The sequence below is a fragment of the Leptidea sinapis genome, chromosome 42, assembly GCF_905404315.1.
Source record: "Leptidea sinapis chromosome 42, ilLepSina1.1, whole genome shotgun sequence".
Taxonomy (NCBI): Eukaryota; Metazoa; Arthropoda; class Insecta; order Lepidoptera; family Pieridae; genus Leptidea; species Leptidea sinapis.
This window is the reverse complement of record NC_066306.1, coordinates 8,629,455-8,656,190: the sequence shown is the minus strand read 5'-3', so window position 1 is coordinate 8,656,190 and position 26,736 is coordinate 8,629,455. Positions and strand designations below refer to the sequence as shown.

The 26,736-nt window shown below is 35.7% G+C and overlaps 1 protein-coding gene and 1 long non-coding RNA gene across 3 annotated transcripts; one reads left to right on the top strand and one right to left on the bottom strand.

Annotated features, from left to right (window-relative positions):
• Positions 1-231: 231 nt before the first annotated feature.
• Positions 232-13,938, bottom strand: LOC126976866 (putative uncharacterized protein DDB_G0282499). The gene is made up of 5 exons (XM_050825486.1): positions 13,507-13,938; positions 13,160-13,409; positions 11,204-12,685; positions 4,607-4,723; positions 232-1,935 (listed from the first exon to the last, which is right to left on the bottom strand). Exons 1-5 carry the CDS (start codon positions 13,567-13,569, stop codon positions 1,364-1,366), a joined length of 2,484 nt encoding a protein of 827 aa, XP_050681443.1. The 5' UTR covers positions 13,570-13,938; the 3' UTR covers positions 232-1,363.
• A 1,522-nt stretch (positions 13,939-15,460) lies between these two features.
• LOC126976938 (uncharacterized) lies at positions 15,461-24,781 on the top strand. Of its 2 annotated transcripts, XR_007732043.1 has the most exons (4): positions 15,461-15,598; positions 16,101-16,203; positions 17,756-17,942; positions 18,814-24,781. It is a non-coding gene; the product is annotated as an uncharacterized LOC126976938 (long non-coding RNA). The 2 variants fall into 2 exon arrangements; XR_007732042.1 differs by lacking the exon at positions 15,461-15,598 and having other exon boundaries at positions 15,865-16,203.
• Positions 24,782-26,736: the final 1,955 nt, after the last annotated feature.

The following is a 26,736-nucleotide window of genomic DNA, read 5'->3' as shown; positions in this document are numbered from 1 at the left end:
TTTTTGACTATTTTGAAAATAAATGAGAAAGGAAACACTATCATTGATGTGGACGAATCTATAAATAAAACGGTTGTGACCAATAACTAATGTAAGGTAGCAGCAGAAACAGTTACGCGCCCTGTTGTTGTGGGTCATATTGTTCAATACAGGGAATAGCTAAAAGGAAATTAAATTAATTGGGCGATTAAGAGATTATATAAAAGCGTGTAAAAAATTGCATTAAACAAGTTAAATGTTTATAATATTTATTTGATACAATTTACCTACATTTTCAAACAAAATTGTCAAAATATATTCTTAAAAAATTAATTAAAGTAAAATACATAAGAGTGACAGACAGCGCTACATTCACAGATAAGTCGTACAGAGTGTACAGCCCAATATTATGAAGACTTAGTAACAATCCTTAATATTATGTACTTATAAAATTTCACTATAAATCTAATATAATTATTTACTTATAATTGTAATGAAATTAATTTATACTAACATTACTGTCATCATCTTATAATATAATATACATTTTATAAAACTATTGATGGGCACAGCCCGGCGAATTGTCCATTTTACATCACATAATACCAGAAGAATACTTAATGTCTCAATTAAATAAAATGGGGATGCCGAACTGATAAAAATACAGAACATTTAAATAAATTACTTTTAAAAGGTATGTAATTTTTACCATACATATAATACAGACTCCGGAAACGGAAAGTAATATCCGTCTTAGGGTATGTTCTGATATGCTCTGCGACCACTGTAGAGTGTGACGTCAATTTAGTATACTGTGAATCCGTTCCTTTATAGTTAGTTATACTGGTTACTATTTAAAACGGAACGCAATCCCGTATACTGTCAGCCGCATTTTTTGACGCAGCATTCAAATGAGTGTATTAAAGTTTTCTAGTTCATTAAAATAAATTTGTTGGAGTACTGTCAAATTAAAAAGATTTTAATTAATATTTTAGGCACTCGAGTGGTACTGCGAGTAACTTACCTCGAAAACGCCAGTGCTTACAGTAGAATATGGCGGCGATTTATGACGTCATATATTTCCTACTGTACTGCGGGGTACTGCGGCAGTATACTTGCAGTCCATAACGGAACGAATTTTTCTAAAGTGATAGCACTGTGCAGTGGTCACTGTGCATATCGGAAAATACCCTTAGTCTTTTATTAGTATTTAATGTGTGCAACTCGCGTTAATCCAGGAAGATACAAAGAGAATGTTTAAACTACAAAACAATAAAAAAAAAATATTGTTTTAAATAATATGTAAAAGGAATTGTGTGGCGTGTGAGTTTCGTTATGACATCAGATAAACCTAGGCAGGTTTATATTTTTCTTTATTATATTCTTACTTCGACGTACTCATTAATCTTTGATATGACCTTAAACTTTTTATTGAAATATTTAAATCATCGGCACTTTGGTTTTTTCTTTGTATGAGGTTCGACGTATTTTTTGCTTTTTTATTTTTTTTTACAATTTTCGAGCAATCCCTTGAATCATTTAGTGCTTTTGAGGGCGCTATGGTAGTCATACTATTATTTATTGAGCAGGTTGTTATTGTGCTGGTACACAAAGAGCAGTGCAGCTTTTTACAGCCTCGGGGAAATGAATTTCTCTTGCAACTTGAATTTGTAGTAGTTTCTTTCGAATTCAAACATTTTGTCTGTGTCACATTTCTGGATGAGCTTCTTGTTGTTATTTTCGAAGACGCGGCAACCTGCGACGGAATGTTTCTTATCGGTTTATTTGTGGCGTCCGACACCAATATGTTTTCTTTATTCGCTGAATCTAAATCAGTTGCTTTATTGGTTCCTCTATTGGCATTTTGTGAGCCTCGTACTGTTAGTATTTCTCCTATTTCTTTAACATTGTTTGCATGTAATTTCATTGTGTTATTTCCTGCATCTTTCATTGGCGCTGAAAAGAAAGAGAAAACGTCTTGAATACTTTTTTAATTTTATTTATTTACCTTACGATATTTATTGATACGCCAAATCATAATAAACTATTTATTCAACTATTTTATGTATTTGGTATTTAAGAAATTATTTTAATTAATGCCGACTAGATCTAGATCGCAGCAGTATCTAGTGCCATGATATGTACAGAGCAACAATGGGGTATGGTTAGAAGTTACTTAACATAGATATATGACGTGGTTGTACGTGTTTAGTTCTGTCATGCCTCATCACAATGTTCGTACATTTACGAATACCAGTAACACCTGTAAATGGTTTGCAATATTTTTATAGCGTTGTAGATTAACGGCAGAATAAAGGAGTTGACGCACTATCCGTATTGATACACATAATATTCTAGTGGTGTGGTATGAAAGTGGCTCGTGTTAATAATAGGAGTATCTCACTCACTGTTTCACATTGAACATGGTCCTTAACTTACTTTTAGATTAACATCTTGCTACAGCGGGGTCTTATTGTAAAAATATAATATATTTTTATTTATATTTGTGTATATTATAGACATATGCATGATGATAGATAATTGTATATGTAAAGGTGGGTAAAAGTATGAACTTGCATTTTTAACAGAACAATTTTTTTTTTTATGTGAAGAACCCACGTTATCTATACGTTTCTGCTATCTCACTGGATGGTCGTTTATGCTTTTGCAGTATAACTCTTGAGGACCTGTCGTTTTAAATATATAAAGGCTTTTGTATTGCTTTGAGAAGAAATTTTTATACCATGGAAAAATTAAGTACGAAGGGTGTAGGTCATGTGAAGTTAGTTCGGTTTCTCGACGTGTAGGACGTTAGGTTTTGATGAAGATAAGTTGACAAATCGGGGCACTGCCAACTTCGAAATAACTGTATGAAGTGACCACCAAACAGTTACCACCACTTTTCTGTGGCGAAGGTTAGGGCATTGTTGCGGTATTTGCCCTGGAGTCAGCTAGTGCAAAATTAGCTTAGGATTATCGTAAAGAATCCAATTTTCATCGCATGTCATAATTAGATCCAATATTCCTTCATTTTTGTATTGATTGAACACCCGTTTCTTTCTGCAGCTCAGTCAAATCATGAGGCACCCATTTTTCATATTCATTTATTTTATTGATCTGTAAGGTAACGTTAAACCATGCCGCTAATTCCTGAGTACTTTGTCTCGGATCGACTACCACCATCTCTTCCAATTCATTGTTATTCACCTGTGTGGGCGGTTCGATCTTCAAATCAAAGTTTCTAACTCGATAACGTTGGTAACGCGAGACCTCATACATCACGAGAAACCGTTTTAACTTTACAGGAACTGCAATTACAAACCATTTGTCACACTCCGTATTCGCAAGACCTTGTTCCAACGGACTGCCATATTTTTCGTGATTGTCCAAATCTTGTAATGAAGCTTTCTCCGATCTGGTCAAGCAATAACGGCAGATGTCCAGTGTGCCGAACTCCGAACAATGATAGCAAAACTAGCAGTGAAACAGCCCCGACTCATGAATCGATCTTCACCATAAACAATAATGGAGCAATCATGATAACGTGAGACCTCATATAGCATTATGTTATATTATATTTTTACTCTACAGGAACTGCAATTAGAAGCCATTCGCCAGACCTTGCTCCAACGGACTACCATATTTTTCGTGATTTTGGACAATTTTCTACGTGACAAATCTAGATCACAAGTTCTATCGCAAAGGCACAAATGACTTTCCTAGGAGATGGCAGCAATGTATAGATAATAAGTTATGGTAATTATTTTGATTAAATAAATACTTATGTTGAATAAAAAAAAAACAATTTTTCAGTACAAATCGGCAATTTCATACTTTAACCCGTAAAAATATAAGATACACGAAACAATAATTGTAAATTTAAAACCGTCGCATGTAAAATTGTAAAAATTGGGACCCTTTTTGTAAATACATTTCGGTTTTGTTTTGTTAGGTGTGTATGTTTTTTTTTATTCTATATACAAATAATTGATATCATCAATGTGGCTATATGTCATAATCAATATTAATTATTTTTTTGTAAAATCAATGACACTTTATTTAACTGATTTCAATTCAGTTTTAATACTATATAACTTTTACTAAATGAATGAATCGTATTTTATGCATAAATCACGGTGTACGGTAAAAACTCATATCTGATGAATTGTTCTGTATTTTTTCTATTCAAATAGGAAGCAATAAGCAAATTAGATTTATCTCTTTTTCGCTTGCGATAATTGTGTTTCCTGTCTTTGTTTGACATGTAGTGTGCTATTGCAATGTTATATTATTCATGTGTGTGTTAGTGTATCATTTACAAACACCGTATGTTTTTATTTTGTTAATTTCATACTCCTACTCCTACTCCTAATCCTTTAACTCATACTCCCTCATTGTGTATAATAGATATATGTACCTACATAATAACATATTTAATTAATTGAAAGTGTAACAAACTCATTCAGTTTAATCAGTACTTCTTGATCGCGTACCTACTCTTCTTAATTGTAACTAACAACATTTACCTTATATATAACTTTTAAAAAAGAAATATTATATAAGTGATCCATTCAGTATCTATGAAAAAGTAAATGACACGGATCAGGGACACAAATATTGATATTACCTTGTCCTGATACTACTTTGGTCTTCCATCTTGGGTCACCTTGAGTTTCCATGTCACTTTCTAAGTCTGTATCCCAGAAATTTTTTACACAGTCAGTAACTGTCCTTTGGTTGTGATCTACAAAAAAAAGCAGTGAAATTTTAATCACAAAGTCAGAAGTGTAATTGACTTATTGTATTGTAACCTGCCAACTTATCGAAATTTAGAATTCATATACAATAAACAATAAAAATACAAGATATAAGTATACAAAAGTAATACCAATAATTACTTCGGGCCTATTCTATTTTATATACACATTTTTTCTTTACTTACAAATTAGTAAAATAAAATTTATATGATAATTTCTTAACTAAATATTCACAATTACAATATTAAGATGGAAAAGAAAAAATATTAATACAGTCAAACCTGGGTAAGTGTGAACTGGATAAGTGAGACAACTCTATTAGTGACAGTTATAGCTAGGACCCGTCATTTTAAGCTCCAGAAACCTCTATTAGAGAGAAACAGAAACCTTTGTGAGAGAGTGTCGTTTTTCCCTCGTGGACCTCAGTAAGTGAGACTACTACTTATCTATACCTCTATAGGCGACGCTTTACGCGCGAAGTCGAGCTTTATTTATTTATATTATTCTATTCTGTCTTATGGCTTCTGTGGAAGGGGCACTACAACTCGCCAATGTCACGTTTCAGTAGACCACCAAGCGTAGAGTGTGTCATTTGACATTATTTAAGAGGAAAAAATGACAAAACAAATGACAAATTTAACATCCGCTATTTTATGACTCATTCATAACTTTAGTGGAACTTCCTACCATTGTTTTTGTATTGTTTTCTCGTCCATATTATCTATCATCATATATCAGGATCTATCAGATTAATTTTTATTCTTTTATTGCGATTGAGTTCGTGACGTCACAGCTGTTGCTATAAACACCGTGGAGCGGTGACCGGCCGACGACCGGCGACGTAACTCGGACCTCGGTCGATAATTTAAATTAACGGTTTTACAGTATTGACAGTGACAGGTGGACAGGGTGAAGACGTCTTTAAAAAGCGATATCTCCCTCGACTCATTTCCGCTGCTCGGCACTCCTCCCACAACTGCCACCGGCCCATTGCCTGTGTGCGGTGTGGGGAAAACCATCCCGCCCGAGAGTGCCAGCGCCCCAGGGAGGACCCGCCGACGTGCGCGTACTGTGGCGGTGCGCACACGGCGAATAACGCCAACTGCCCGGTGTTCCGCGAGGAGACGCGCTACCGGGAGGACCACACCTCGCCGATCGGGACTGCTTAAAGGGGATTACCAGTTTTGGTGCGTCGGAGCGTCATCCACCAACTGCTGCCAGTACCTCAACTGCAGACGTCGTACGCCCTAGGCGTGGAGATCTGCATCGATCGTCAGCCCACCCGTGTGTTCGCCTTCTACAAGCCGCCGCAAAATCGAATCGCAGTGGCTGATGTCCACACCTTGCTGGACTCGCCGCTGCCCACGATCCTTGCGGGCGACTACAATGCGAAACACACGGCGTGGAACTCCAACATTGTGAGCCCGGATGGCAGACGCCTCCTGGGCGATGCAGACCGCCACGGCTACGAGGTGCTAGGCCCAGAGGTCCCGACGCACTACCCGTACTGTGTAGCCCACATGCCGGACGTCATCGACATAGCCGTCACGCGCGGATTAGCCGCCGCACCGTCGCTAGACGTCCTGGATGACCACCTCATCTCCGACCACCAAGCAGTCCTCTTGACACTGAAGCCAACCCCGATGACTACATCATCGCTGCCTTCTCCGAAGCATCGTCAGGACTGGCGAATCTTCGCCGAACATTCGCCGTCCTTTAGAATAGAGAGCCCTGCAGACGTCGATCGACTCGCCACGGACCTCAGCGCAACAGCGTCCAATGCGCTTCGAGAGTCCAGACTCGACGCTGCATCTACTCGTAGACAACCCCAGCTCCCTGCCTACATACAAGCGATGATAGACGAGTAGAGGAAGCTGCGAAGGCAATGGCAAAACCTGCGGTGCCCGACCATGAAGACGCGACTGAACGCTCTGGCTGCCAAGATCTCAGACGCACTGAAAACAGTCGCAGTCGAATCCTGGCACTCCGCCATCGAGCGAGCCGGCGATGACTGGTCCGGCATGCACCGCCTCTGCCGCCAACTCTCCGGGAGGCTCTCCCCGATTAGTCCCCTCATGGCCAGTGACGGAACCCCACGTTACCGAGCTGAGGATCGAGCGGAGATATTTGCGGACCACCTGGAGACGCAGTTTACACCCCACCCGACTGCGGATGTGCAGCACGTAGAGACTATCGAACGACATCTGAAGAATTACTTCGAGTCGCCGATTGCGCCGACAGAAGATCCCGTCGTGTTCTCCCCTTGACAAGTCCAAAGCATGATTCGACGAACTAGACTACGTAAAGCCCCCGGCCCCGATCGAATCACCAACGAAGCGCTGCGTTAGGTAGGTACCTACGCGAGCAATCACGACGCTGACGCGGCTCTTCAATGCAATTCTCCGTACCGGGCACTTTCCGTCGTCGTGGAAGCTCGGCCGAGTCATCCTGATTCCCAAGCAAGGCAAGAGCATCATGCTGCCGATGCTCACGGTAACTCCCAGTTACCGTCCCATCACTCTTCTATCCACCACCTCGAAAGTCTTTGAGAAGCTACTGTTGCTGCACATCACGCCTCACCTTCAGCCACGCGACGAACAGTTCGGTTTCCGTGCCGAACACTCCACCACTTTACAAGTGACGAGAGTACTGCACCATCTCGCTACCGCCTACAACAACTACAACAAGCGAGAACAGTCAGTCGCAGTATTCCTCGATATGGAGAAGGCGTTCGATCGCGTCTCGCATGCCGGCCTCGTATATAAGCTGTCCACTTCTACTACTCCTCGTCGAGTAGTTAAGACTGTGGCCACCTTTTTGGAAGACAGACGTTTTCAAGTGGCGGTTGAAGACGCTCTGTCCACGGAGCGCCCCATCCGAGCCGGTGTGCCCCAGGGAAGCTGCCTGTCGCCCGTCTGCAGCAGATACATGGACGACATCCCAGTCGCCGACGGCGCCATTTTAGCGCTGTATGCCGACGACGCGGCGTTCATTACCACCTCGCTGAATGCCCCGCATGCAGCGCTGAAGATGCAGCGAGCACTGGACGCGCTTCCCACCTGGCTGAAGGACTGGAGACTCAAGGTCAACGTGGCGAAGACTCAGGCGATTTCCATCGGGCGGGCGCGCTTATTGCCGCCCCCGGTGTCACTCATGGGCGAGCCCGTCGAATGGTCCCCGAAGGCTAAATACCTTGGTGTCACCATCGACAGGACCCTCTCGATGCGGCCCCATGTGAAGAACGTGGTCGCCCAGACGCGCGCCACACGGAATCTTCTCCGCCCCGTGCTGGCGTCTCACCTGCCTCTCCGTACGAAGCTGTGCGTATACAAGGCGTACGTTCGCACGCGACTCATATATGCGGCCCCCGTATGGTTCGCGCTGACAAGCGAGACGGGTCGCAAGTCGCTTCGAGCGCAGCAGTCGCTAGCACTTCGCACCACGCTTCGTACGGAATCAGGTCGTCTCCAGAGACCTGCGCATTGCGTGGCATCGCGCCATACCATCGACGACCGCCGGACATAAGAGGACTACCACGTAACCTAGTCTCCTAGGACACGACTGCTTCCTCGCCGCTGGCTGATGGGCGCTTACCGGTACACTACCGGCGGGCTCGACCTCGCTGAGCGGAGGGCGCAAGCCAACCATGGACCTACCACCCTGCCGCAGTCCGCAGATTGCTCGCGACACTACGCGGGCTCGATCGCACTGCAGCAGGAACCCACCGGACATTACACCATGGACCAACCGGTCCCACCCAGTGCCCCGCCTGTAATTGCAGTCGGCGGCTATATCACTGAAAGGGGCCATCGCCCCGAACAGTTACACCGAGGCCCGTGAGGGCCTACGCGGAAGACCACAGGTTATTTTCGCTGCAACCGTTGACTAGGTAGGTCGTTACTCTGCCCAATTTCTATTTGAATATTAGTTTATTATTAGTCACTGTGATATTTGAAATTTATTCTTAGAAGCTTAACAAATTGATGTATTTCATTTAAAAGTTAATTAATTAGATGTTGGTTTGTTTGTGAATTCTTAGTTGGTGGTTTAAAATTTGTCAATTGTTATACAAAAAAACCTTTTGATCTTATTTCCTAAAAGTACCTATTGTTGTTATTTTATCGCATTCTTTTCGAATGGACACGTGTGCCTGTGTACGTCCTGTTTGTCGGACTTACTCAGTTTATCGTTAATCAATTGCGAAGGAAAGTTCTATTAATGCCGAGCTTCGAAGATTTCGTTCACATTGACGACGACGTAACTACCGCTGGAGAACAACCGACGACGATATCTTTAAGAATTGTATGAACCTGTATTGCTGGAAATGACAGTAAAGACGAGGCACAGATTCCGGAAACAGAAATAGAGATCATTCCAATGAAGCTAGGTTTAAATGCGTTTGAGACGGTCCATCAGAACTTTGAATACGTGGCGGTTGTTGATCAAGCAATATTCGACAAAATTTATGAGTTAAAGAAAAACATTCAAAATACAAAAACCGAAACCCAAACGAAATAGACGGATTTTTTAAGTGTAAATAAGTTCTAAGTAAAATAAAATTACATCGTGCATGAATTTTGTTTTGATTTCGTGAGCCTATCTATTCGATACCTACCCTCATAGAATAATAACGCTCGTTTCATTACGAGTTCCTGTCAATATAGAAGTAACATTATTATTAATGTGTGCGTGAGCGTCACGTACTTACACTCGCCAACACGCACAGAGACAGCCAAATAATGTTGCAAGTTAATAGACATTTCCCTAAATCAATAAATTGTAAGAAATACTAGATTATATGTAATAAGAAAGAAGAAATAAAATATAAATTAAAAATTTAATAAAAACATCATGTATTTAATTATGGTTGCAACAATTTTTGAAGTGTAAGTAAAGAAGTTCTTTAGAATCGCTGTTTTTGAAACTGAAAAAGCGAGACGAAAGAGGCTCCGTTCCCAGCTATATCCGATGTTTTTTAGGTTAGTTGCAGAGGTTGCAGAGATCGAATTTGAAATAATTTTTTAAATCCAAGATTATCAATTATTATCCGTGCAAAATTATCATTTCAACAATGTGGATATCGTATCCGAGGTTCTCGATAAACACAAAAAACTATCCCAGCGGAGGATCTCGCGGTATATAGTACATTCATAGCTGGCAAGATTTTTTTAATGGCATCTGTTTTGTTTACAAAATGTTTTGCTGTTTTAACGAATGTATTAGTTTAAATTAAAAGTTATGAAATAGTATCTAGGTGTGAAATGTGATTTTCTTATCATAATTTTTATTATAAGACGCTTTGTGACACCCTTTCACTGCACTACAATCAAATTTCACGCACTGATTGTCCTGGAAGTTGACAGAATGACACTGACGCGGCGGGAAACGTTTGTGGTCATAAACAACCACATTGAAACTGCTTCATTTGGCTTGGGCCTACTCACGTTCTAAGCGTTATTATTCTAAGCCTACCCTTATATTGTTATTGCTGCATACCTCTATAAGAGAGAATTGCTACCCATGTACCTGCATTAGCGAGAAACTAAGAATGCGATTGTACTTCCTTGAACTCTCGCTTATCCAGGTTTGACTGTATTTACAAATATAAGAATTTCTAACTTTGTATCGTAGAATTTTATGACAATAAGGGATGAGATGATAGTAATTGATACACCCTGCCAATTACAATGCAGTGCCACTTCAAAAAAATTCAATAATTCTGAATGGAATTGTGCTGGCCACCATGAGACATAAGATGTTAAGTCTCATTTGCTCAATAATTTCACTAGCTACGGCCTTCAGACCGAAACACAATAATGTTTACACATTACTGCTTCATGGCAGAAATACGTGCTGTTGTGGTTCCCATAATCTAGCCAGCATCCTGTGCAAACCGGTGGTTTCATTATATTAAACACAAATGGCCACACATTTAAATATGTGGCCATATATATCTCGCATTAAACATTGTTGTCTGTACAAATTGCATCCTCATATCAATCACTACTCCAAATAAGATCTCAAACATTGTTTTATGGAAAAGAAGGATAAACAACCATATGGGCCACCTAGTGTTAAGTGATCACCGCCACCCACATTCTCTTGCAACACCAGAGGAATCACAGGAGCGTTGCCAGCCTTTAGGAAGGTGTACACCCTTTTTTTAAGGTACCCATGTCATATTGTCCCTGAAACACCACACAAGGAAGCTCACTCCACAGCTTTGTAGTATGTGTAAGAAAGCTCCTTGAAAACTACACTGTGGATGACCTCCACACATCCTGATGGTGGGGATGATATCATGGGGATTACTTTATAATGCCAATGTGGTGAAGTGTCTTTAAAAACAAAATCTCAAACACATCTCACTATAGTCTGCCGACATATTCTATATATTATTATATGTGTTTTGAACACCTTAAACATCTATTATTATATGACAAATAAAATCAATAAAAACAACTTACTTGATTGACTCTCAAAATATACAACAGGCTTATCCAATTTTTTAGCTGCAGCTTCATTAGTTTCACTGAACTTCTCTATAACAACAGAACATTCAGTATTTATTTTTCTTATCTCTTTAGTTTTTTCGTTATGACTGGTTTTTTGGGTTGCAAATATTTCTTCATCAGTGAAAGTATCACTTTCTGCACCACTCTTACAGACAGATATGACTGACATCACATCCAGTTTGTCATCATTAGTTAACATATTATTATAATTAATATTTGTTTTGTTTACTGTTGAATTGATTTCTTCTGGTGTAACAATTTTATTTATCAAGTCCATGACATTGCTATCATTTTCAGGATCCCGACTTAAACAAGACTGAGAGCTAACCAGCTTTCGTGTTTTATTTTTTCCTATTACTTTTTTGTTGTTTGGACTTGGTGATGGCAAATCAATAGGATTTTGTTTATCAAGATTGTCAAGTTTATGTGTAAATAATTTTCTTCTCATAAAACTTGGCTTCATTGATACACTAGTTTCATTTTCCTTATGATTTTCAGTATCTACTAAATCATCTGTGAATGATTGATTTTGAAGATTGCTTGTCTGACAACTACTTCTAAGTGAAATGCCATTTAGCGGTCCATTTGATTTAGAAATTAAAACTTCTTTAACAGTGCCCTTGCCATTTGACTGTTTCAAGCTCTTCTCTAGCATTTTTGGTTTTTTGAATATATGAGCAATCTCATCCAGTTGATTATTATTGGATGAATCTATTTTGGTTCTCTTATTTTCTGGTATGCTATAATTCTCATTAAGATTACTCTTTTCATTGTAATTATTTTTATAACTTATATTTGGAAATATCTGCTCATCCTCACCTTCAAAATTATTACTATTTGCTGAGAGCTTATTTTTTTTTTGAAAAGATTTATTGTAATCTTTCTCCCATATAGTAGATGAATTTTGAAATCTTTGCACAGGTAATTGAAATCCTTTGTTGAATCTTTCTTTCAATATTGTCAGTGATTTGGATCGATTTACATCACCTTCTGAAACTCTGTGTCTATTCTGTGTGGAATGTTCATCAGAATTATCTATGTGTTGAATTGTATTTCTGAATGAGTTATTTTTCAGAGAATCAGTACAATCATTGTATAGTCCACTGTTCCTAATTGTTGACCGTAATGCATCACATTTTTGTCTTTGTTTTATTTGGACATCATTTTTCATATAACCGACTGCAGACATCACTGATTTACCTTCATCACTGCTTAAGGATGAATCACTTCCTAACTCTCCTGAATCGTACCCACATTTATTTTTTAATGTTCTTATCAACATATTCATTTTCTTCCGCCTTTCAATTCGTTTTCTTCCCGTCTTCCGCATTTTTTTGCTAAAGGCCTCCTTTATCATTTTTAATTCATGTATATTGAAATTCTCATAAGTTAATGCATTAACTATCTCCCTAGCACTAATACTTGAAGTTGTGTCTGAAAGTAAGAATTTTTAATTATGTTTGTTACAGTGAGTAATCGTCATACTCAATTCCTGCTGAAGTATTACCTAAGATGTTTAACATCTAATTGTAAACAATTTGTATCAGTATCACATTTTATGTCAGGACATTTTATTATTTATGACTAATTCAATCATAATATAGATTAAAACATTAACTTAGAGCTAAACAACAACATATCATGTGTATGATTCAAAAATACTCTGTACTTCTGTAGATCTCATATAAATATGAATTGCATAGTAATTAAGTAAAATCAGGAGATAGCTCGGAGTGTGTTTATTGTTATTTTGCAACTCTTTAAAATATTAGTGTGCTCAATCAAAAGAACTATCCAATATTTCAGAAGTTTTCATTAAAATTTAAATCCATTATGTAGGTATGTTAACAGGTCTGAAACATTATTGCATGCAATTTAACAGATGCTCAACATAATTCTAGCACTTACTGAAACTTTGACCAGCAATAGATCCACTAGGCCCATTCTGCACAGATCTCTGAGAACTTAAATACCGAGAATGGTAAGAATTATTATAATATGGCCTGCTTCCAAAATCACTTCTCATGGACACAGGCGACGATTCTCTTCTTCTAAAACTGTTTTGACTATCTCCATTCATCATGCCAGTTGCGTTCATGAATTTATTACGATAACTTAAATTATTCAAGTTAATACCATAGCCTTTCGCGTTTATTATCTGAAAATATACCAAGTTGTAGAAAATAATTTGTATTCTGAAATAAAGCAACAAGTCACGTTGCATAATATTTATAGCTTTACAAAAATAAACACACCGCACTATACTCTCGATGCATTCGAGTATTGTTTGGTTGAAAGTCTTCATCAATATCAGACATTTTTCAATTTTAGAGCTTGACATATATTACTATTATCACTATTAGTTTAGGGAGGCCTTAATGCCATACAAATAAATTTTACAATGCTTTGCTTGTAAATTTCCTTTTAAATCAATAGGTAATTTAATTTTATAAACACAATATTATAACGGTCACACAATCACCACCACAAAACCATAGACATTTTTTTTTTGTTCTGATCGTCCATCTGGACAGGCAAAGGGGTCAAAAGTCCATACAGCTAAGTCTTCATTTTTATTTTTCTATTCTTCAAGTTACACAGCTTGTTCGAAGTCAAGCTAAGTCTTTATATCATCTTCATCTTCAAACATAAATAGTACAATTTCACATAAAAGTAGTATTTCGTGTTCTTCATGTTTCATTTTCTTCATATACATATTATAGGTTCGCATGAAAGGCCGAAGCCAAGTCTTTTATTTATAATATTCTTGTTCCAATGAAGATCAAGCTTAGCCCGGGGTTGAATAATAAACTTTTATGATATAATACTAAAAGATAAATCTCATACACGTTATAAGAAATATATTATACATGAATTATAAGTAATAATGATGAATATTAGTTGAATATAATAATTATAAGATAATATGAAACTAATTTAAGGTATAACTACAAACAATGATATTTAAAAGTATAGATAGGTTACCTAGACAACATTCGGTGTTTGTAAATTATACACTTTAATTAATTAAACACTTTAATTGGAATTTAACATTGCAATAGCACACTACATTACGATTACACGTCAAAGAAGGATAATAAATGCTATTATCGCAAAGTGAAAAAGAGATAAGTCTAATTTGCTAATTGCTTCGTATTTGCATAAACAAAAACACAGAATCATTCACCAGATATGATTTTTTACCGTACACCGTGATTTATGTCTAAAATACGATTAATTCATGAGTTCATGTAATAAAAGTTATAAAGTTGTAAAACTACATTTAAATTAGGTAAATTAGGTGTTATTGATTTAAAAAAAAATATTAATATTGATTATAATATACAGCCATAATGATGATATAAATTATTTGTACATAAAATAATAAAAAACATACAGACATATCAAAACAAAACCGAAATGTATTAACAATAAGGGTTCCATTTTTACACTTTTACTAACGACGGCTCGCAAAAAGTTTTAAGTTTACAATTATTATTTCTTGTATATTATATTATTTATGAATGTATTTCTGAGGGTATATTACAATAATATAATGGCATTGATTCTTCTGCAGTTAGCAAGGGATATACCGAAAGGGCAGTGTTACTGAAAAAACTCCTACGCAAGCAGATAGAACATACTGTCTACGTCCGCTACCTACCCTAAAACTTGTTTTTGTAGTTTGATAGTTCAGATTTACGCACTTGTTTATTACAAAATATTAAATTTCGTATTACATTCACTGCAACAACGCCTTTTTTACATCATTTCCTAAATTGTTCTAAAATATACTACCTCGATCATCCCGCAGCAGACAGGGTAGTTGTGGTATGTTCGGAGTATTATCGTATCGTTCCAAATGTGTCGTTGTCGATTTTGCGAGTAGACCTCCTGGTACGTTACATACATTCCAAGATTAAGTGCTAATAAAATATCAAATGGCCTGCAATTACTAATCTCATTCTATACCACCTTTATTATAAAACTTTGAAAGCCAGAACTTATTATAATCATCATAATATTATTTAAGAAAGACGCTCACTAACTAACAAGAAAACTCAAGTTCCGCAATCAAGCGGTTACGAACGCTATGTATTCTGCCTACGATTTCACTTCTGGTTGATTAATCTATGACACATACTATTTGTCCTTGTCGCGCTGCAGTTGACATCATATTCTCAATCTTGCTCGAACCACCACGTTAATAATTCGAGATTTATTTGTAAATAAGAAATAAAATCGTAATAAAATACAAATACGACGTTCTTTTATATAATTTCGTATGGTATGAAATACCTCTTATATATCTTGCAAACATAGTTTTTACATTTTCTTAACACACAGGTTGGTATTTAAAATTATTATTGTCACGCCACGAAAACGTTCCGCTTAGCTCGCTGCTATTAGCCGACTAAATGAAATTACGACAATTGTCTGAATTTGTCTGCAACATTTTGCGCGCGCTAGTGCGATATTTACCTCTTTATTGTATATAATATAATTGACTACAAATATAATATTTACATTTATACATAAAAATTTACATTATAAGTAAACACAAGTCCAATAATAATTTATGGACGAATATGTTTTAAGTCTGTGTAAGGGATTGTATCAAAAGCCAAGCCGTATTTTCAAATTTCGCCTACCGTTGAAACTATAAATTTGTAAAGGGGCACGAAGCAGTCATAAGTTTTCAATAAGTAATAACTGCTGAAGTGAGCGCGGGATGTCTTCAGCATTCTTATAAATAGCCAAGAGGCAGTCTATCAATGTAAATCTTTGAAGATTATATTGGGGACAGTCAAAGAAAATGTGATGAAGAGTTTGGATGGATAAATTACAGAATTGACAAGTTGGAGAATCTAAAACACCGATCCTAAATAAATGAGCACCACTACGAGAATGTCCCAGACGTAACCGACAAATTGTGGTGTAAAATTTTCTGTGTAAGTATTTTTTCTTTTTAACAAACCAGGTAGGAGAGATTTCGTTTTTAATGTCGGCTAACCATTTGCCCTTTGTTTGAACAACTTGTTGCCAATAATTCTGAAAGTCTTGCAAGAATGTACCTTTAAAATGAGACAGTGCATCTGTGTGTGGTATGGGAATGTTCAAAGCAGTATGTAACTGATTACTATTCACAATAGATTTAGCAAGATAATCAGCTTGTTCATTTCCTTCCACGCCTATGTGTGAAGGAGTCCAGAATAAAACAATATCTTCTGTTAGAGATAAGCATTGATATTTGTCTCTAATATTGTAAATGATGAAATTAGTTGTAACATTACATTTAGGATATTGTAAAGCTTTTAAAACACTCATGCTATCTGTTATAACGATCCAATTATTATACGACTGTTCTCCAATATATCTAGAGCTAGAGCAGCATATATGGCAGCACATTCTGCTGTGTATATACGAGCCAAGGTATTTAACCTATGACCAAACCAACTCCGCAGTTGTATGTCATAAACTGCCATGGAGACAGCAGTATTACTTTTAGATCCATCAGTATAAAGTTGTTATAATTTTGCCACTCTGACAGCATACTATACAACATCTTCCTTATATTTTAATGATTCATTAACAATTATTTTAATAGGTGTATATTTTGAATTATAAGAATTTAAATAACATGGCCAAAGAATACTAGAAAATAGATTATGATCACAAGAAAAATGTAACAAATCAGAGATGCCTTCTACTTGATAGTAGGAATTATTGTCAGTTCGGTTAATATAGTCCTGTATCTTTAATAGGAGTGGATGATTATTAATAGAAGTTAATTTGAGAAAGAATTTTGTTTGTAGATATTTTAATCTAAGAACTAGTGGGGGAATATTACATTCTACTTGTAATGATATAATAGGAGTAGACCTAAAATCGCCTGTTATGATCCTTAAGCATTTATTTTGTATTTTTCTAATTTATTCACTAATGTAATTACTCCACCATAACAAAAGAAGGCATACTCAAAATGGCTATGGACTAATGACTATAAATACTTTAATGCTCGATTTTCTAATATTTCAACATATTTGTGCCATCTAAAATTACTTAAAAATGTAACTCCTAAAAACTTTATTGAATTATCTATTGAAATTTCCTGAGTACCATAATATATTTTTGCATCTCTTATTCTTATAGAATGCTTTGAAAATATTACTGCTTTGCTTTTGTCAATACTGACCTCAAGACTAAGATATTGAAAATAAAGCTCCAATTTTTTGAGTGCTACATTAAGATCTAACACAACATTTGATAAATTAAGTCCTGAACTATACACTACCAGATCATCAGCAAATAGGAGGTTAAAAACTCTATTACCCAAGACAATATTTATTTGATTTATGTAGATTATAAAGAGCAATGGACTCAAAATTCCGCCCTGCGATACGCCTCTATATGAATATCGAGGACCTATTAATTGGTTATTGACTCTAACATAAAGTTTACGACCATGCAAGAAATTGAATATCCAATTAACTATTTTTTCAGGGAGATTTAAGGATAGAAGAATGGATGATAATTTGTTCTAAATCAACATTATTAAATGGTCCTACAACATCCAAAAAAACACCAGCCAATATCTTATTGTCGATCTGGGCACTATGGATGTCAAGACATAAATGCCATAGACTCTCACAAGCAGAATGACCACATCAAAATCCAAATTGATTATAAGGTAAGAGGTTGTTACTTTCAATATAAAATATTAATCTCTGTTTTATAAATTGTTCAAAAATTTTACCAGCACACGAGCTTAGGACAATATGAATCAGCTGAACCAGAATCTTTCCCATGCTTTAAAACTGGAATTAGACAGTCTGTTTTCCATTCTTCTGGAATAGTGGAGTTGTTCCATAAGAGATTTAATTTTTTTAGAAACTTATTTAAATTAGAAGAGTTAAGGAGTTTAAACATTTTATAGGAGAGGCAATCCAAACCGCACGCAGAGTCCTTTCTTGACGATAAAAATAAAAGCTTTTAATTCTTCAATAGTAAAAGGGGCAATCATAAAAGAGTTGGTGCTATTTAAAGGATGATTATTGTGAATATTTGTCAAATTTGGAGTATATTTGTGTAAAAAGTTGGATATCCAATTATTGCTAGAGAAACAATTATTATTAGAATTTAAATTCTTAAATTTCCTCATTTTTGTCCAAATCTGTTTCATTGGCGTTAACCTATTTATGGTGGAGCAAAAATCTCTCCAGGATTTATGACATTCAAGTCTTAATATACGTTTTTTCTTGCTTAAAATGAATGTAGTTTTGGATATTGCAATTTGATTTGAATAAAAGATAAGCCTGCTTGGAATCTTCTACCACTTTAGTACATTGTCCATTCCACCAGGGAAGTTGTCGCTTTCTTTTAGGTAGATGAGTAATATTGTTACAGTGGTAGTTGGTTTTAGGTACTGAATTTTCTACTGCTCTAAGAATTATGGAACAGAAGTTATTGTAAGACTTTTGTAGATTACAATTATTAATTTCAAATTGTTTCAACAAGTCATTTACTAAGTTCTCATATTGGTCCCAATTTACTATTTTCAGATAACTGTGTGAATTGAAGAAGATTCAGTTTCCGACACTACCATGGAAAATTTTGTGATTGTAGGCAAGTGATAGCTGCCCAAAGAGTCCTGATGAAATTGCCATTCACAGCACAGGAATAATGAAGATGATACTATTGTTAGATCTAGTCCATTTGGTCTCCAAGAATTAGTACCCACTGTAATTGGTTGATCATTATTTAAGAGCATTAAGTCATTATTGTCCATTACATCCATGATGTCGCTACCTCTAGAATTGGTTCTATTACAACCCCAAATGGTATGGTGAGCATTAAAATCACCAGCAATTATTAGTGGTTTTGGAATACTATGCAACAGTCTATTAAATTTGCTAAAAAGCTAACAATTGAGATGTCTTTTTGTTTGTATTTAATTTTGATTGCTACATTTTGCAAGGAGTTATCAGAAAATGTTTCTAACTTTTGAAAATAAATGCCATTTCTAACAAAAATTGCTACACCATTGTGATCATTACCGCAATCATTTCTTATTATTTATTTTATTTTGGCATCAAACAGTCACAAAATTACAATTTTAATGTTAGATAATTACTAAAAAGAAGACTTATAGTGCCGAAAATTATAATGTTAAATTAAATACCTAGAGGTAAACATAAACATATAAAGTTAACATTTACAACAAATGTGTACAATACAATAACTTAACTATAATTTATTAATTAACTAACAATAACTATATTTCATTCTCTATTCGTAACAAGATTACATAAGTTTGAGAATTAATTTCTTTCTAAATTCTTTATAAGGTAACCCAAAAACATCCATATCAGAGAAATCTTTATTATAGGAGTTAAGTGTTCGTGGTGTAAAGCTATTCAAAGTATAATTTTTTGTGTAGCGTGGTGGAACAAAGATATTTAATTTACGACAGGAGCGGATGGGAAGTTCGGCGCGTGATGTAAATGATATTCTTGAAAGTAGATAAGGACAGTCAATCTTATTATTTAGAATTTTATGGATAAATATAATATCGATGAATTTACGACGATTAACTAAGCTAAGAATATTGTACTTTTCAAGTGAGTCTGCATAAGAAGGAGTTGTATTATTGGAGTGATAGTTTAAAGTGTTTATAATTTTCTTTTGCACTTTTTCTATTCTATTTTCATGGAACTTATAGTTAGGATTCCATACACTACAACCAAACTCCAGAAGTGGTCTTACAAACGAAAAATAAAGTATTAATTGTGTTTGAGGTTTTTTAAATGGTTTGCAGACTCTGTTTATAAGACCTAAGTTACGGAAAGCTCTCTGCACAATTGTATCTATATGATGATTAAAAGTGAGTTTATGATCCATCAGTATGCCTAAGTCTCTTACCGTATCTACGCGTTTTAAATTGTAATCATGTAACCTATAGTCAAATGTTATTTTTCTTTTATTGTTGCGAGTGTAATCTCAATAACGGAGCATTTATCTATATTGATAAATAGTTGGTTTTTTGTACAATAATCTGACAACGAATCGATATCCAACTGTAATTTTTTACAGTCATCTATGGTTTCAATAATACGAAAAATTTTTGTGTCATCGGCATATTGCAAAAACATTGAATTTTTGAAGGTTGATCCTATATTGTTAATATATAATAATAATAATAAGCCTTTTATTTCATCAAAAAGTAAGATACATACATAGTTACATAACAAAAAAATAAAAATAAAAGAAAGTTTGTGATGATATTTACAAGTATTTGTTTAGGTCTAGATAATAATATATAAGTTTGTTTGCATGAACCCCTCTTCAAGTGAAGGTGAAGGCCTCCTCTAAAGAATACCATGTGTCTCTTGAGCTATGTGCAACCAGGGGTATACATAAAGTTCTGATGCTGATCTTTCTTCTTTTAAGTTATTTATTTCTTGGGTTTTTAATTCATTTCTTGTTATTGAAGATGTTGGAGTTTTTTTTTCTTTTTTAGAATAGGAGGACAAACGAGCGTACGGGTCACCTGGTGTTAAGTGATCGCCGCCGCACACATTCTCTTGCAACACCAGAGGAATTACAAGAGTATTGCCGGCCTTTGTTATTTGCTGTTTGGAGATGTCTTCTTTAGAGGGTTTTGGGTCTTGATTTTCCACGGTGACCAGCCGGATTGGAAGATGGTTTTCGTTGCTTAGTTGATGAATTGATTTAATTTTGCATTGTTGATGGAGGGGGGGAGTTGGTTGCTATGAATGTAGGCTATTGGTTGTATTGTCCTTGGTTTGGTTATGTGGAGTGTTGACATTTTTGTTTACTAAGTAGTTTCGAATGCTTGGTTTTAGACCTCCTTCTGAGACACTGTTTGATCTGGGTAAAGATGGGTTTATTTGTTTTATTTTGTTTTTCTTGATGGGTCTAGTTGTAATATTACCAACTAGTGCTTGAGAATTGGGATCTGACTCTGGTGAAGTCGTCAGTGTTCTTTTGTTGTTTGGTTTTAATATAACAAGTTTATCGTATCTTATCGTAACTTTATTTCCTTTCTCGCGCTCTCTATTTGCTTCTTCCTGTATTTCTTTCCTTTTTTCTATTTTTATTTTTGTATTTAGGGTAATCTTCGTTCAAGTAATATTGGGTGTCTTTTAATAATTTTTTTTGCTTAAGAATGTTGATCTTTGAACCTAGGGTAGAAAAGGTTACAATTATTGGTCGTGGCTTATCACCTTTTTCCCCACTCTCTTTATTTCTTGAATATCTCTACAATGCAATTTTAAGAACAATTTTTCACTTATGAATTGCAATATATTGTTCTCCAAGTTATGATATGATGTCTCACTCTCTTCAATACCGAAGAAAATTATGTTTCTTCGTCTTATTTGTTTTTCCATAAATTAAATTCTTTTTTCTTGTTGTTCAACATTTTCTTTCAAGGTTTGATGTTTTTCTTCCAATATGGTGAATTTCTCTTCTTATTTGTTGGTTATGTTAAGTGTTACTTGTTCTGTGACCCTTTCGCCACTTTTCTGAATTTCTATTTTTTGTAGGTTCAGTTCTTTTTGAATATTTAGTAAGGCTTTCATAATTTCCTCCATAGTGTCTATTTGTTTTGGTACTGGATGCGCCCTCTAGTTTAGATTCCAGATCTAAACTAGAGACGTATTGGTATTGTGCGTAAGTCGAATCTAGTGTGCTCCTTTTCTAATAGATGGCGCTGTTTCACAGTTTATTTTACTTTGACAGGCGAAATTGCACTCATTCGTGTGTGAGGTTAGGTTTTTTCAATAAAGGGGTAGCTGCCAAGATTTTCCATTTATTTCGTTTATTTACACTCCAGCACTTTCATAGTGTAGACTGATACAGTTTAAGTTCTTAGATTCGCGAGAAAAGATTTGAAAAGTTCGTAAATTGTTGTATGTTTACACTTCAGTTTTTTTAGGTTTTTTTTTTGTATTATTCGCTATCGTAGGACATTATCTTCACTATATAGGCATATTCACTAGTTTATTTTCACATGTACAATTTTGTTTTCACTAAATTCACTTAAATTATATTTTTAAATAGTTTTTTATACGGACTATGTTGTTACCGCGTCTCAGTACTCCCCACTCCTCATTTATTACATATTGTTAATATATAATGAGAATAATAAAGGTCCCAAGTGGGATCCCTGTGGGATTCCCGAGGGAATTACCAGGAATCCAGAGACAACCTTTGACACAAACAGCTTGACTACGATTCCGGATGTAGGAGTCTATCCATCGTAGGAGACTCCCGTGAACACCAATCTCTGAAAGTTTCGTAATAAGGAGATCATGATTTATCCGGTCAAAGGCTTTGGAGAAGTCGGTGTAAATAACGTCCACCTGAAGACCTTTATCCATATGGTGGAGTAAATAGTCCGTAAAAGTAAGCATGTTAGTATTTACACTTCTTGCCTTCCTAAAACCATGCTGGCTATCTGAGATATGGTGTTTCATTGATTCATATAACTTTTCAGTAACTATTTATTCACAAATTTTACCAAGCAAGCATAGTTTTGATATAGGTCTGTATTCTGAAATAAAATCATGTTTCGAACTTTTGGGTTGGTAATTAGTGCTTTTTTCCAGACCTGAGGGAACACACCAGTTTCCATTGACACTTGAAATAAATATGTAACGGGCTCTGTTAATTCTTTAGCGCACGAAGAAATTAAGAATGGGTGAATGCCGTCTCCTCCAGCCCCTTTGTGTATATTTACAGTTGTTAATTGTTGGAAAACAATGTTTTGGCTATAATTTATAAAGTTTATTTAACAGGGTAACTTACATTATTAAAGGCAGTTGGAGTATTACTAATTGGCGCGTTGTTTGAGGGAATAAACACGCTGTGAAAGTAATTATTAAAATATGAACAAATTTGTTCTCCACCCGATATAATTTCACCCTGGTAATTCAATTTGTCTGGTATACTACCTCTCGACATTTTTGACTGAACAAATGACCAGAAATATTTTGGATAATTATTAATTTTGTTTTCTGCAAACTCCAAGTATGAGTGATAACATATTTTCTCTAAACTTTTAAATCTAGTTCTAAGAAGAGCGAAAGTGTTATAATCACTGCGGTTACCGTAAGTTTTCCATTTTTTGTGGAATTTTCGTTTTTCTCGCTCCAATTTAATTAGTGAATTAGTAACCCACGGAGGACGTTTTGTATTATTCGACGACAGTCGCGTAGGTACATACTTGTCTATGAGACTGTTTAAAATTTTGTAAAAACTATCGATCATGTCGTCTACATTATTCATAGGCGTAAATAAATCGACCCAATCGATTTTTGTTAGTTCTCGTTTAATTGATTCCATATCGGATTTAAAAATAACTTATTTTTGAAAATCTTACCTTGGAAGGGAGTTGGATATAGAACTTGTAAGTCAATATCCAGCGATTTGTGATGTAAATCTTCTGGCGTAAGTGGATTGTCACAAGATGTTACGTTACAGTTTACATTACTAAATACTAAGTCGAGAAGTCTTTGGTTATTATTATACTCCGAATTATATTGATTTAGCGAAGAATACATCATAAAATCCGCCGTCAAGCATGCTAAGTTATTGTTATTTGTAATGATGTTCATACTATTAAGCTCACTGTTATAATACCAGTCAGCCGCAGTGACATTGAAATCGCCAAGTACAATAAATAAATCGTTAGTGTGTAATGTGTGAAGGTTATAATATTATCATAAAGACAGGTCAAATTAGTTTCGTGTCGATCACTGTGAGGTACGTACGCGCATATAACGTGAAGCGCGGAGGCAGCGCCCGGTGATCGCGGTGGCAGCGACAAAGTTACCCATACAGCGTCAGCTGGTGGAGGTGCGCTGAACTCGGCCCGGAGCTGTGCACACAGCTCCCGCCGAATTGCAATCATTACGCCTCCGCCTCGTCGGCTTCCATTAGTAGATGCGCTTGCACTCGCGATTTGTTCACGGTCACGTCTAAACACTATGTAGCGATCGTCGATAAATTCATTGTTATTAAAATTAGAGTTAAGCCAAGTTTCAGTTAAACATATAATATCATTATTACAATTCAGAACACATGACAAGAAATTATGAGATTTTGTTCGCAGGCTGACGTTTTGATAGTAAATTGATAGATTACTGTTAAATGACATTATTACATAAATTAAGTTTACTTAAAGATCTATTAATATTTTGTTCCACCCATTTTACACAACCTATTGCATATTTTGTAACTTTGAATTTTTTGTAATAAGATAAATAACTAATATGTGTACTATTATTATCGAAGGCCATTATAAATAAATAGCTGAATTTAATGAAATTTCTACGCAATTTTATTAGTATTACATGCCGATTTGATAACTTTGTTTCTCCTATGTATGCTTTGGGGTTCATAATGTACAATATGGTTAACAAACTATACCTATATAAAAATATTATAAGAAGATAGATTAATGGGAGTTTTATGTGATGAAAATCTTATAAAAAGTCATTTAATATTGAGTAGATCGGAATTGTTACTAATTAAAATTTATTTGGATGTATCACTTTTGCGAAGAAAGATTTTACAGTCTTTAATCCAAATGTATTTGTATTTTTTTTCCTTTCCCAGTAGACGCGCACTTCTATATAGCAGCTTATTATGTGGAGTCAAGTGATCATTAATAAATACCGGTTTTGCCGAGCCGTCGAAACCCAAGTCAGCTGTTGTCAGCCCGCGTCGACCGCGTACCGATGCTAAAAAGTCACTTTTCAGTTTACGTTGGGTAAACCTTATAATAATGTTTGGTGTTATTGAATTTGACGACATATGATTTCCTTTGGGTGGAAACTTTCTTACGCGATGTATGTAGTCAACATCTGCCGTAGTTAAATCGAACCCAATTTTGATAGCAATATTTTTTAGTACATTACTTAGGTTTTCCCCTTTCGAGATAGGTACCCCAGATACCTCCAAGTTGTTCATGCGACTTTGTTGTTCACTCACTGTTAATTTGTTTGACAACTCAGATATAATGGTCTCACTGTTACTGAGAGAACTTTCCAGGGATTTTATTTTGTCTGTGAACGAGGAGGATAGATTTGAAATTTGAGTGTGAAGCTTACTTTGCTCTTCTTTCAAAACATGATTAGATTTTTTCAATTCTAATAGTTCCGTTTTTATGCCGTTGATGCTGTCACTCAAGCCCATTAACACCTTGTTTTGCTTATTAAATAGTTCATCAATGGAGGCCATTAATTCAGAACGGAAGACTGCCAAAGTCAATGTTAATTCATCCTCGGGCTGTGTGCGTTTTCTGTGCATGATTTGGGAATCAGCATCAGATCTTGACAAATCAGGAGTGGATCCTGCTTTCGGGGGTGTTCTTTGAAGGCTCATAATCACTTAACGGTTTCTAGTTAATAAAAATTAAAACAATGTTTCACATTAATTTTGCACTTAACAAATAAAATTAGCACTTGGAATAAATATTAGAACAGGTAAAAACATTTATATCGTGCACGTTTGATATTATGGTAACGTTTATTCGCAATGCGGGTAATGGTAAAACACAACAACACCATCCATGCACCGCGCGGTTTCAAGAGTGACTGTATGACCTCTGATAGAAAACCGTATATTTGGTTTAAGCCAAGTTTCTGATATGAGTGCTATGTGTATGTCCTGCTCATAAAGTAGGTTGTACACTTCCCAACTAATGCACTCACATTTAAAAATAACTGTTCACTGAGCGACATTTATTCCAAAAAATACAACTAACCCATGTAACGGCTACAAATATTTAAAGCGTGTTTAGAAAATACCGTCTTAATAATACAGCGCCATCTAGTTTCACACTCATGGTAACTCACTGTGTAGTTCACGCAGTGAAGTTTACATAATACTTAACATTCCGCCCACCATGGACATCCAACTATGTCCATTATACATAAGTATCACTGTATTTACACAATTTCTAAGTCACAATACAAATATTATAGTGTAGCCGCCCACCCTAGCAAATGTGAAAGTACAATTAAATATAACATACAGCAATATTGATAGCTACAATAAACACTCCTTAGAACAAATATTATAATAATACATAAGTTAAAATTATACACAGTAACCTTCTTTGATGTAACACAACATACTTAACGAAAATATTTTAAATTTTTAAGGTTTTTCTACAGGCAGCACTATAAGTTTAGATACTGGTCGTTTTATAACAGAATTTTTACATCGTAACGAAACTACTCTTGTCAAACTGTCCGAGCCAGGATGTTTCTCGGTGATAATACCGTACAGCCATCTGGCTGGTGGGAGATCATTTTCCTTAACTAAGACTATATCACCCACGTTTGGCTCTGGTGTTGTTGAAGACCATTTATATCTATGGTGAAACTGCGTCAAATACTCATGTGACCATCTACGCCAAAATTCTTGTGCTAACCGCTGAGAAAGATGCCATC